Below are 13,223 nucleotides of genomic sequence, written 5' to 3'. Positions count from 1 at the left end.
TAATTTTTTCCATAGATATACACTGTTTTGTAGACAGCTGTAGTTTGGTGAGGTTGAAAAGTCATTCAACATTTTCTCTATTTATGTTTTATCCCATTCTTTAAATAATTTCCTTTTTTTTCCTTCTTCATTTTATTTCTCCAGCTTTCACCTCATTTGAATCTTCAAACAAATACACTGTCCTTAATTCTTTGGGTCAGCAGGTTTACATAGCAGCAGAAGGTAAGATGGAGGATTTGCTACTTTTTCTCTATTCCAACTCTCTCATACCCCTTCTCTCCCCCCCCCCCCCACACTTTCCTCACACTCTCCCTCATCCCTTTACACACCTTTCTTCTTTTATTGTTCTTTATAGTAAAGAGTCACAGCAAACTTACCAAAATCAATTTTTATCTCAAATTTACACAAAACTTTACCTCGCTGGCCTTCATTGCCCCTTTTCTCTCCCTATATCACTATCTTCTCCTTTGTCATCTCCCTAATTTCTCTAAGTGCTCTCTAACCTCCCTCCGATCTTTCTTTCTAAGTGCCACCTCTCTCTTTCACCTTTCACTCTACCTACCTACCTACCTACCTACCTACCTATCTATCTATCTATCTATCTATCTGTCTGTCTATCTATCTATCTATCTATCTATCTATCTGTCTGTCTATCTATCTATCTATCTATCTATCTATCTATCTATCTATCTATCTGTTCCCATCTATCTATCTATCTATCTATCTATCTATCTATCTATCTATCTATCTATGTGTTTCATCTCTCTTTCTCTCACTTTCTTTCACCTTGTGTCATTCTCTGTTTCTCCCCCCCCCCCCTCTATGTGCCTCCTTACTCCCCCACTCTTCATTATCCCTTACTTCCTCCCACAAACTCTGTCTTCCCTCTCTCTCTCTCAATCTATTTATCTCTCTCTCTCTCTCTTTCTCTCCTCAGAATCAGAGTTATGCATGAGACAATGTCTGGGCAGCATGAGGGGTTTCGTCATGCACATGATTGATAATATGGGAAAGGTGAGTACCACCACCTCTTCTATCTATCTTGTAGAGTAGTAGTAAAAGCAGTAACAGTAGTTGTAGTTGTAGTGGTAGCAGCAGCAGGAGTAGGAGTAGTACTAGTAGTAGTAAGAATAGTAGTAGATGTCGTATGAGTAGTAACAGTAGTCAAAGTAGTAGTTGTAATAGTATTAGTGATAATAGAAGCAGCAGTAGCAATTATTGCTGTATGTCTGTCTGTCTCTCCATTCATCCATCCATGTCTCTCTCTCTCTCTCTTTCTCTCTCTCTCTCTCTTTCTCTCTCTCTCTCTTTCTCTCTCTCTCTTTATCTCTCTCTATTTCTCTCTCTCTCTTTCTTTCTCTCTCTCTCTCTCTCTCTCTCTCTCTCTCTCTCTATATATATATATATATATATATATATATATCCATCATCATCATCATCATCACCACCACCACCACCACCATCACTATCACTGCCATCAAAATCACCACCACCACCACCACCACTACCACCACCACCACCCTTTTCTGTTTTATATGGTATAGTTTGGTACCCCCCTTTTATGTGTTTCTTCTCTCTCTCCCCACACAACAGGAAGTAATGAAAGTGACCCGAGAGCTGAAATTTGGGGCTGGATGCTGTTGGTTTGCCTGTTGTAACCCTTGTTCTTTGGAGGTTGTCGTAGAAGCTCCTGTTGGCAAGGTTATTGGTAAAGTGAAACAACGGTAAGTCCTCCAAATAAAGCATCATGTGAACAGGTTTTTACAGATGTTAGCTGGGTACCTTTTTTTGGGGGGGGGTGTAGGGGGAACAGAATGCTTGGAAGTGCTGCTGTTGTTTAGTCCCAGGTCAGCCTTGATTAAATCGATCTTTCCAGAGAAGAGAATCCAGTGCTGATGGCACGTATTAAGCATCTTTCAAGCATAGGTCAATGCCAGTGCCCCCAACTGGCTCCTGTGCCAGTGGCACATATAAAACACCATAAAAGGCACCCACTACACTCTTGGAATGGTTAGCGTTATGAAGAGCATCCAGCTGTAGAAACATTGCCAAATCAGAATGGAGCCTGGTACAGCCTCCCGGCTTGCCAGTCAGTCAAACTGTCCAACCGATGCCAGAATGGAAACAGACGTTAAACGATGATGATGATTCAGATATACGAGGATTGTCTGAAAAGTTGATAGGCTGACCAAGATATTCTCATAGAATGGGACCAAATGAGGTTCATTTTTCAACACATTTCCCTTTGCAGTCCACACATTTCTTCCATTAGTGTTGGAGTGTTTGGATCCTTTTGGTGAAGATGTTTTCATCCTGTTGGCCCCCAAAACTTATCAACAACAGATATGGTGCCATCATCACTGCAAAGTGTTTTTTCATGCTGGAGAACAGATGATTGTCAGATGGAGCCAAATCAGGTGATTAGGCGGGGGTAATCAACCAGTTCAAAGACACAGTCATGCACAGCAGCCATGAAAATCAAGGACTTGTGTGCTGGGGCATTGTCCTGATGAAACAAGACCCCTTTCTTCAGTTTTCCTGGGCGTTTGGTCTTGATAGCTTTTCGTAATTGCCTCAGCAATTTGGCATAGTACTCTCCATTGATGGTGTGACCTTTTCGAAGATAATAAACACAATACCTTTTGCTTTACCAAAAGAAACTGAGGCCATCACCTTCCCTGCAGACGAAATGACTGTGGCCTTCTTTGGAGCAGGTGAGAAGGGATGTTTCCACTGCGTGGATTGTCTCTATGTTTCTGACTCAAAGTCATGAACCCAACACTCATCCTGGGTTAGGAAACGTTCAAAGAAACCAGCTGGACCTGCCTCAAACAATGTCAGATTTTCCTGAGAGGTGATCAGTCTGGTGTGCTTTTGATCAAGTGTCAGATGTGGCACTCACTGAGCAGAAACCTTTGTCATGTCAAGTTCATTGTGTAGAATATTCTCAACTCTCTCATGGGATATGCTAATAGCATTGGCTATTTGATTTACACTCAATCACCTGTTATCCATCACCATGTGGTGAACACAACCAATGTTTTCCCTAGGGCTGGCAGATGCAGGACATCCAGACTTTGGGTTATCTTCAATACTCTCCCTTCGTCTCCTAAATCCAGTTACCCACTTTTGCACTGTTGAGAAAGCTGGAGCATTATCCCCTAATGTAACACACACACACACACATTTATTTCTTTACTGCCCACAGAGAGGCTAAATACAGAGGGGACAAACAAGGACAGACAAAGGGATTAAGTCGATTACACTGACGCCAGGGCATAACTGGTACTTATTTAGTCGACCCTGAAATGATGAAAGGCAAAGTCGACCTCAGTAGAATTTGAACTCAGGATGTAACGGCAGACAAAATACCTATTTCGTTATTGCCCACAAGGGGCTAAACATAGAGGGAACAAGCAAGAACAGACGAACGGATTAAGTCGATTACATCGACCCCAGTGCATAACTGGTACTTAATTTATCGACCCCGAAAGAATGAAAAGCAAAGTCGACCTCAGCGGAATTTGAACTCAGAACGTAACGGCAAAAAAGTTGCCATTCCTTGTGTTGCCTTATATATATATATATATATATACACACACACACACACACACACACACACATATATATTATTATTTATTATTATTTTTTAATTGAATGCCACAAATCCATTTCCAAGTATATATATGTGTGTGTGTGTGTGTGTGTGTGTGTGTGTGTGTGTGTGTGTGTGTGTGTGTGTATGTATGTATGTATGTATATATATATATATATATATATATATATATATATATATAAATATATGTATGGTCATCTGGTTCCTTTAGCTTCATGACAATGGGTCACACACACACACACACACACACACATACACACACACACACACACACACACACACACACACACACACACACACACACACACACACAAAGAGTATATATATTCCCATAAAACTTGATCTGCTATTCAACCACATGTTATCTAGAACAACATTATCTAAGGTGTCCTTTCTTACGACAGTAGCCATATAATTTGAGATAGTTTTGGTTATTATGTCTAGCAGACCGAGTGACCACACACAGAGTCCCTTTCTTTTGCTCATCCTAACCCCTACCTCTTGTTTTGTTCCCTCCTCAAACAGATGCAGCTTCATTAGACCCCTATTCGATGTCTTCAACGAGAATGATGAAGTCGTTTTTAAAATCCAAGGCCCCTATTGTATGTGGGCTGGCCCCTGCTGTATAGGGGACCAGAACTTTTATGTAAGTACTATGTTGTTGCTTTGTTGTTGAAAATTGGAGAATGAATTGTGGGAGTATTTAGTGGTGGTGGGCATGGCTATTTTTATCAGTGAATAGTTGAAGTTGGTTAAACACACATAAACACACACACACACACATCCTCACATATCATGTACACACTGACATACTTGCTCACATATGACATTCACGCTACCCCCCCCCCCCCATGCACATACAAACCCTCACATACACAAACATACACACCACCACCACCACCACCAGAAGCGCCTGGTTACACATATACAGCCACACACATTCATATATACTCACACACATACAGACACTCTGTCTCACATTCACTCAGACATACAGTGACATATGTAAACAGATAGACAGACAGACAGACAGACAGACACATTGACAGCCATCTCTATAATCCCAGGTATCACTACATGGTTGTTATTATTGTCTATCCCAAACAGGTCCACAGTCCCGATATGTCCAGAAAAGTGGCCACAATCAGTAAGGAATTTAGTGGACTGGTTAAGGAAATGTTTACAAAAGCTGACAATTTTGGAATCTCATGTAAGTCAATTATCATTATTATCCTTGTTATTATTATTATTACTATCAATTTTTATTATTATTATTGAGTGAGAGAGCAGTGCATGCCATCAAAGTGACACTGAGGTAAAATATACAAAGCCCAATATACCCATCATAACTACCTGTCTAATAAGGGTATACCAGGCACATGCATCACAACCATATGTGCACAACATGGTGGTCTCAAATCAAGATAAACAGCGCATGACCTTGCAGGTGGGACCCAATTAGAATTTTCTTCAGGTGGAGTAGTCCATCCCACTCAAAAGGTCCCTGAATAAGGGTTGTTTAAGGATGTTGAACGAAACACCCATTATTCCAAAGGTGAATTATTCAAACCCAAAAGAATTCCTCTCAACACATGGCTATGATGCTCCCCCACTACTTCTGCTCGTGATGAGATATGCACATATTGTCGGCCACCAAGGGTTAAGGTCAAACAACTGACAAGCAAACCTGTGGTATTGAGCAGACTATTTCATACCAAGACAAAACAATGCTATTATTATTATTATTATTATCATTCAGTAGTTTTATTTTTATAACGTACTTTCACTTCACTACCGAGCGCAGCTCTGTGCGCCTTGGGTATGTGCTGTGGTTTGCTGTGGTGCTCTTATGTTTACTGTATTGAAAGTGTTTTGCGTAGAATGTGTGCAGTACCCAGCAGTGCAATTTTCTGTATGTTATATATATTTGTAAGTCCTGGTGTTTTTGTTATGTATTTGTCTGAATATTTTTTTATTATACCTAAGGCACCTACTATGATAGGAATTGTTTCTGTTTTTAGATTCCACATTCGAGTTATCTCTATTTCCAGGTCTTTGTATTTTGAAAGTTTTTCCATTTCTTTTAGAGAAACGTTGTCATCTGCTGGTATTGAAACATCAATTAGAAGGCATTTTTTTCCTTCATGATCTTTGACAACTATATCTGGTCTATTTGCCTTAATTTCTCTATCTGTGTGTATTGGCATATCCCAGAGTATGGTTGCTTTCTCGTTTTCTGTGACCTTTTCTGGCGTGTGTTTATACCATCTTTTTTCTGTTGCTATTCCATAATGTTGGCATAGCTTCCAGTGTATATAGGTCCCAGCTCTGTCGTGTCTGTGAATATATTCCTTCTTAGCCAGGACTGGGCAGCCAGAGATAATATGATTTATTGTTTCTTGTCGATCTCCACATATTCTACAGTTACTTGTTATATTTCTTTTCATTATGTGTTTTTGGTAATTTCTGGTGGGGAGGCTTTGGTCTTGTGCAGCAATTAAAAATCCTTCAGTCTCTGCTTTGAGTCCTGAGCTTCTCAGCCATTGCTGGGATTTTTCTCTGTCTATTTCTTTCGCATTTAGTTTAGCCCAGTATTTACCATGTAGGGGCTTTTCTTGCCATCGTTTTATCATGGTCCGTTGCTGTTCTAGTTTTAGTTTGGATTTCATTTGTTTTATAGCTTTTGTTGTTTCTTCTTCTTCTTCTTCGTATTTGTTAGGTAGATTGATTTCTTGTTTGTATTTGTCAGCTTCCTTAAATACTGAAAACAGTTTTTTGTTTTGCTCGTGTTTTGTGGCTATTTGTATTAGTTTCCCTTGCTTCTGGAGTAGGTATTTTTGCAGTCCTATGGTGGTTATTTTATAATAGTTTTCTAGCTGTATAAGACCCCTGCCACCTTCTGTGCGTTGTATATATAGCCTTTCTATGTCAGATTTTGGGTGGTGCATCCTATATCCTGTCATTATTTTTCTTGTTTTCCTGTCTATTTTACATAGTTCGTTTAGTGTCCAGTTAAGGATGTTGTAACTGTAGCTTATAACTGGGACAGCTAAAGTGTTGATACCCATTATCTTGTTTTTAGCATTGAGCTCTGTTTTTAGTATTGATCTAACTCGTCTATAGTACTCTTTCTTTATTTTTTCTTTCATTTGTGTATGTTGTATCCTCTCTAGTTCATTGACTCCTAAATACTTATATGGTTGGCTTTCGTCTAGTTCTCTTATTTCATTGGCTTTATCTAGTGTTATATTGCTACTTTTAACTAATTTTCCTCTTTTCAGGGTTGCTTTGGCACATTTTTCTAATCCGAATTTCATTTCTATTTCCTTGGTAAAGCCGTGTACTGTCTGTAGTAGTGTTTCTAGCTCTTTGTCGTTTTTTGCATATATTATTTATTATTATTATTATTATTATTATTATTATTATTATTATTATTATTATTATTATTATTATTATTATTATTATTTTTACTTTCAATCTGCATGTTTGTTACAGTCACTTGCTGAGACACACCCAGCATCTGTGGGCGAGCAAAGGATAAGAGATATTATGATATGACTGAAAGCTTGGGAAGGGGAAGTAGTGAAATATCTTCATGTAATACAACACAGACATTTAAATGGATAGGGCTTGTCTAAGGATGTGGGCAGTACTTGTCAGCATACTCTTTTGAGACATGGTTCTCCTGAGATCTTATCTAGATGTTTCTGACATCTCTTTCTTATAACTAGGGCACCCACAATAACAGGAACAGTTCTTGCTTTAAGATGCCACATCTTTTGTCTTTCAAATTTCCAGGTCCTTATATTTACTTAGTTTGTCAAATTCCTTTGCAGATATATTTTTATCAGTGGAAACACTTACATCTATTAGTCTACCAGTGTTTTCTTACCTGTCTTTAATAATTATGTCTAATCAATTAGCCTAGATTGTTCTGTCGGTGTTGACTGGAAAATCATTTTTATATTATTATTATTATTATTATTATTATTATTATTATTATTATTATTATTATTATTATTATTAAGGTGGTAAACTGGCAGAATCATTAAGAGGCCAGACAAAATGCTTAGCAGTATTTCGTCTATCTTTACGTTCTAAGTTCAAATTCTGCTGAGGTTGACTTTGCCTTTAATCCTTTCGGGGTTGATACAATAAGTGCCAGTGAAACACTGGGGTCAATGTAATCGACTAGTCTCCTCCCACTAAATTTCAGGCCTTGAGCCTTTAGCAGAAAGGTTCATTATTATCATTGTTATAATTAGTGTGTGTGTGTGTGTGTGTGTGTCTTTGAATCTGTGTTTGTCCTCTGCTCACTCCACCCCACCACTTGACAATTGGTGTTGGTTTGTTTAGGTGACTGTAACTGAGCAGTTTTGCAAAAGATATTAATAAAATAGGTACAAGACTTAAAGTAAGTACTGAGGTTCCCCAGAGGTGCCCCAGCATGGCTGCAGTCCAATGATTGAAACAAGTAAAAAAGAGTAAAAGAGATATATATTTTCATCATGTTGAACCATTAATCCCAACACATATTTTTCTCTCTCTGTTTATTTTTTCCTCTCGTCCTTTCTGTTCAAGAGCATAAGCTCAAAACATCAAGCACTCTTCCGTTCTTACCGAGCATCAAACTAATACATCTCCTTGTTATTCCTTTACTTGTCTTCATCTTTTGTTTTCTGTAAATTTGAACTATGTATGTATATATATATATGTAGAAGGTTGAAAAGGAACACATGAGATATATATAAGGAAAATAAGACGAGGTAGAAAATGCTAAAATAATTTTATCATGAAGAACATTTTAGAACTGGTTTCAGTCCTTGTGACTTTTCCAACTTAGAGTAAAGCATGAAAAACAATTAAATTGTGGAAAAATTCAATGAAATGTTTTTTTTAAAAAATATTTCCATAGGCGTAGGAGTGGCTGTGTGGTAAGTAGCTTGCTTACAAACCACATGGTTCCAGGTTCAGTCCCACTGAGTGACACCTTGGGCAAGTGTCTTCTACTATAGCCTCGGGCTGACCAAAGCCTTGTGAGTGGATTTGGCAGATGGAAACTGAAAGAAGCTTGTTATATATGTGTATATATATATATATATATATATATATATATATATATATATATATATATATATATATATGTGTGTGTGTGTGTGTATATGTTTGTGTGTCTGTGTTTGTCCCCCCAACATCGCTTGACAGCCGATGCTGGTGTATTTACGTCCCCGTAACTTAGCAGTTTGGCAAAAGAGACCGATAGAATAAGTACTATGCTTATAAAGAATAAGTCCTGGGGGCGAGTTGCTCGACAAAAGGTGGTGCTCCAGTATGGCTACAGTCAAATGATTGAAACAAGTAAAAGAGTATAGTTTTCAAATGCAAGGGACATTTTCCTTTTTTCTGCCTGTCTCTGTCTCTCTTTTTTACTCTTGTGAGTTCTTGGTAGTTAGCAGCAGTTTGATCTAAACAGTTTGATTCAAATTCGTTGGTACTCTTGAGTTTCAAGCATTATGCTAGTTGTCAGCCATTTTGAATTTGAGTGACAGAAGTTTATTGTTGTTACTATAAGGTGGGCTGTGATTGGCTAAGGAAGGGCATGTGGTGTTGTTGTCTGATGTTGGTAACAGTTAGTTGGAAAATACCGCATGGTGAACAGGAAATTGACCACATGGAGGACAGGAAGTAGACCACGGTGATTAGGAAATTGATGGGGTGGAAGAGCAGGAAGGGGTGGCATTTGCAAGTATATAGTTCTATATGTGAGTGTGCGGATGCGCTCATGTAGTATTGTGTGCATGTGTGTATTGATGCGAGCTTGTGCATCTGTACATGGGCAGTCATGCGCACATCTGCACTCACATATGCTTGGATGAGCATACATGCTTGCACATTCACGTGCACACATAGATACACATGCATATTCATTCATATGTACATATGTATATTTGCATGCATGTACGCATGTATATATATATATATATATGAAGATTGTTTCATTTTGACAGATGATAGTTGTCCCAACAACACACAAACCACATCCCAGCACACAGCCCAATTTCTCTGTTGATGAGCCCTTAGATAACTTTTAAGACCAGCTGCTGACTGACAGGGCATAAAACACAACCGATAGACTTTATTCAAGTACTGATATTTTTATTATTTATTTAGTAAGATACGTTATTTGAATTCTTATTTTTTCCAGAGACCTGATGAGTGACTGTATTTTGAGTATAATATAATCCTGATCAATTTATTGTGAATTGTACTGGTTTTTCTACTATAATGTGACCACGAAACACGCGTAGCCAACACTTTACCTTCTATTTTATCAATTTACTAAGTTGAATTAAATTTTTAGTCTAGTATTTTATAGATTTTTATGGATTTTATACTTTTCTTTTAGATTTTATAGATTTTTAAATTAGTATTTTGTTGAGTACGCTTTTCTTGATGGTGACTGGTCTCCTTGATTGTTTGAATCGTATATTGGTGGTTCTTCTCTAAATTAGATTATTAGATGTTGTTTTATATATATATATATATATATATATATATATATATATATATATATATATATATATATATATATATATATATATATATATATATATAGTATTAAGTATCCATCACAGCTGGTCTTACCAATCAGTTTCGCGCAAAAATATAACAGAGTGATTGGTAACAATCCAATTATATAACTACACTCATCAGAGGTAGCCTATATGGAAAGAATATGATGGCTGCTTTCTATTCTCAGGGAAGGATTAGCATCACTGGTCAGCGGTGAAAAGTGATGAAATGAAAAATGGGCCAGGAGATTTGTCTAGGAGTTATGTCCCTTGGTTAGGTATGTTGTGAAGCCGGCAAGAGTTATCTTGAAGTGGAGAAACTTCAAGATAATATACCTACTCTACTAATAGTTATATGAGTGCATCTTCTCCCTGACTTATGGTCCCTTAGACAACTCATGTATGTATATATATATATATATGTGTGTGGTTATATACCGTTGGTCACAATGTGCTTCCTGGCATTGTAGTGGCTTGCAAATGATGCCCCCCGACTGTCTTGGTGGGCAAGCCAACATTCCGTCTGAATGGAATCACAGGGTTACTCACTTCTGCCAGTTGAGTGCAGCATGAAATGAAGTGTTTTGCTTAAGAACATAATGCATTGTCCAGGAACTGAAACCACAATCTTATGCTTACGGGTTCAATGTCTTAACTACTGAGCCACGCACCCCTCAAAAGCCCTTCCTGAGCTATAGACTCATAAAGCCAGCTTCCCAGATTCTGTGCAATATATATTCAACACCCGAACCACTAAGCCACATGCCTTCTCACACACACACACACACACACACATACACACACACACATGCATGCATGCACACACACGCATGCATGCACGCACACACATGCATGCACACACACACACATGCATGAACAATCAGCCATGGATATCCATTATCAAATCCCCACCACCACCATCCCCCTTCTGATATTTCTTTCTTCTTCCTCTTCAGTTCCAATGGACCTTGATGTGAACATGAAAGCCACTTTACTAGGGTCTGTCTTTCTCATTGTAAGTAAGAGCTTCACAGTCTCTCTACCTTTCATCGCTATATATGTGTGTAAACACACACACACACATACACACGCGTATATATGTATGTATATATTTACACTTGTTCATCTTTTCTGACATAGTGTATGTTTTGTATATTTTGTATATTTTGTATATTTTGGTCTGTATTGTTCAGCCTACAGCTAAACATACATACATGCATGCATGCATACATACATATATACACATACATACACATATACATACATACATACATACGTACAAACACAAGCACACACACACACATACACACACAAACAAATACACATATATCTTATATTAATGCTGTGTTTTTTTTATATTTGCAGGACTTCATGTATTACGAGTTGTTGAAGTCACCAACAACTTGAAGACATCATCAAGTAACACAGCATTTGTTCCTCACACACACACACACACACACACACACACACACACACACACATCATAAGAATAGCCTTCCTGTCCCACCTTCTCCACTTCCAACTGGTATAACTATTTTGCATAATTTATGTTTATTTATTTCAACAGAACTTGCAAATATTCATACGCAGATATGACGAATCAACATATATATATGTGTATAATTGTGTGTAAATATATATATATAAATATATATATATAATACACACAGACATGACAGAAGTAAGTAGACTCCCTTATAATCATTAAAATTTATTTAAATCTGAAATTATACATTCAAATTATTTATTAATTGTTATAATGTGAATATCTAATATTTAGTAGACATGGCCTTTGCATTTTTCAATGCAAGGACCCTATGAGGCATGTTACTGATCAGATGACAAATGTTCTCTTGGGGAATTTCTTACCAAGTTTAATGCAGCAATCTCAAAAGATCTGGGTTTGAGGATGCTTTCTTGTTCTTTTTACGAAGTGTCCTGTCCATTATGACCCAGAGGCATTCAATAGGGTTCATATCTTGTGCTTGGCTTGGCCATGGAATCTTTTTAATGCCATTCTCTTCCAACCAATCTTGGGTCTTTTTAGCTGTGTGACAAGGAGCCCCATTTGCCATAAATAAAGAGTATTATTTAATCATTTCACCACTGGAGAAGATTGGAAAGAATCCTTTCTGCAATATGGACATATATTTATCTGAGTTTATGTTTCCCTCACACTCCACCACCTCTGACCAACCATTGCTCCAAATTGCTCCCCAGACCATCACAGAAAAGTAGCCGTGTTTCACTGCTGGCTGCAATATTTTCACATCCAATTCTTGATCACAGAGTCTCCAGAATTCCACATTCGACCACTATCAGGAAATACAGCAAATCTGAACTCACTGGAGAATGTGACAGTGTCCCAAAATGCTAGTGGCCTCTCCACCATTTCACTGGTCCAATCTTTTCTCCGCTTGATTTTGGCTGGTCGAAGTGGCTTCCTTCTTCCCGCTCTGCCATAGCAACCAAGTTTGTGGAGATACCTGACAGCTGTTCTGAAACTGATACCAACTTGTTCTTCTATGTTAGAGGCCTGGCAACGAGGATTATCCTCCACACTTCTCTTAACAAAGCGAAGGGTCCTGTCAGAGGGCCCTGGTCGAGCTGGGTGAGGTGAAGTGGACTCTTTCTCTCATTGGTGAATTGCATAATCATTCTATTAACTGTAGAAAGCAGGATTCCAGGTTTTCTGCGATTTTACAATGACCAAGTCCACCTTCAGAATGACCCACAATATGGTCCCTTTGAAATTTGGACAGTTCCAAGGTTTCTTTTGTACATGGTATGATTAAACAGTCACATATAGAATCTGAAACATAAAAATGTCAATTAATAAGAAATATAAACCTTTGCAAGTTAAAATAAATATAAAACAATATTTTATGGAGTGTCTATTTACTTCTGTCATGTCTGCGTGTATATATATATATATATATATATATATATATATATCCTCAGTCAAATCGTCCAACCCATGCTAGCATGGAAAGCGGATGTTAAACGATGATGATGATGATGATATATATATATAT

General features: G+C 37.8%; 1 protein-coding gene across 1 annotated transcript in view; it reads left to right on the top strand.

The window, feature by feature from the left end:
- LOC106873825 (uncharacterized) overlaps positions 1-13,014 on the top strand; it is a 59,264-nt gene extending 46,250 nt beyond the window's left edge. The window contains exons 5-11 of the mRNA XM_089342369.1: positions 145-222; positions 938-1,014; positions 1,594-1,724; positions 4,142-4,262; positions 4,724-4,826; positions 11,145-11,203; positions 11,554-13,014. Of these exons, the coding sequence (XP_089198495.1) occupies positions 145-222; positions 938-1,014; positions 1,594-1,724; positions 4,142-4,262; positions 4,724-4,826; positions 11,145-11,203; positions 11,554-11,595 (611 nt within the window). The 3' untranslated portion in view covers positions 11,596-13,014. The remainder of the gene's footprint in view (positions 1-144; positions 223-937; positions 1,015-1,593; positions 1,725-4,141; positions 4,263-4,723; positions 4,827-11,144; positions 11,204-11,553) is intronic.
- The last annotated feature ends 209 nt before the right edge of the window (positions 13,015-13,223 follow it).

This window comes from Octopus bimaculoides, chromosome 26 (assembly GCF_046866305.1).
Source record: "Octopus bimaculoides isolate indiv1 chromosome 26, ASM4686630v1, whole genome shotgun sequence".
NCBI classification, from domain to species: Eukaryota; Metazoa; Mollusca; class Cephalopoda; order Octopoda; family Octopodidae; genus Octopus; species Octopus bimaculoides.
This window is presented reverse-complemented; position numbering and strand designations above follow the sequence as displayed.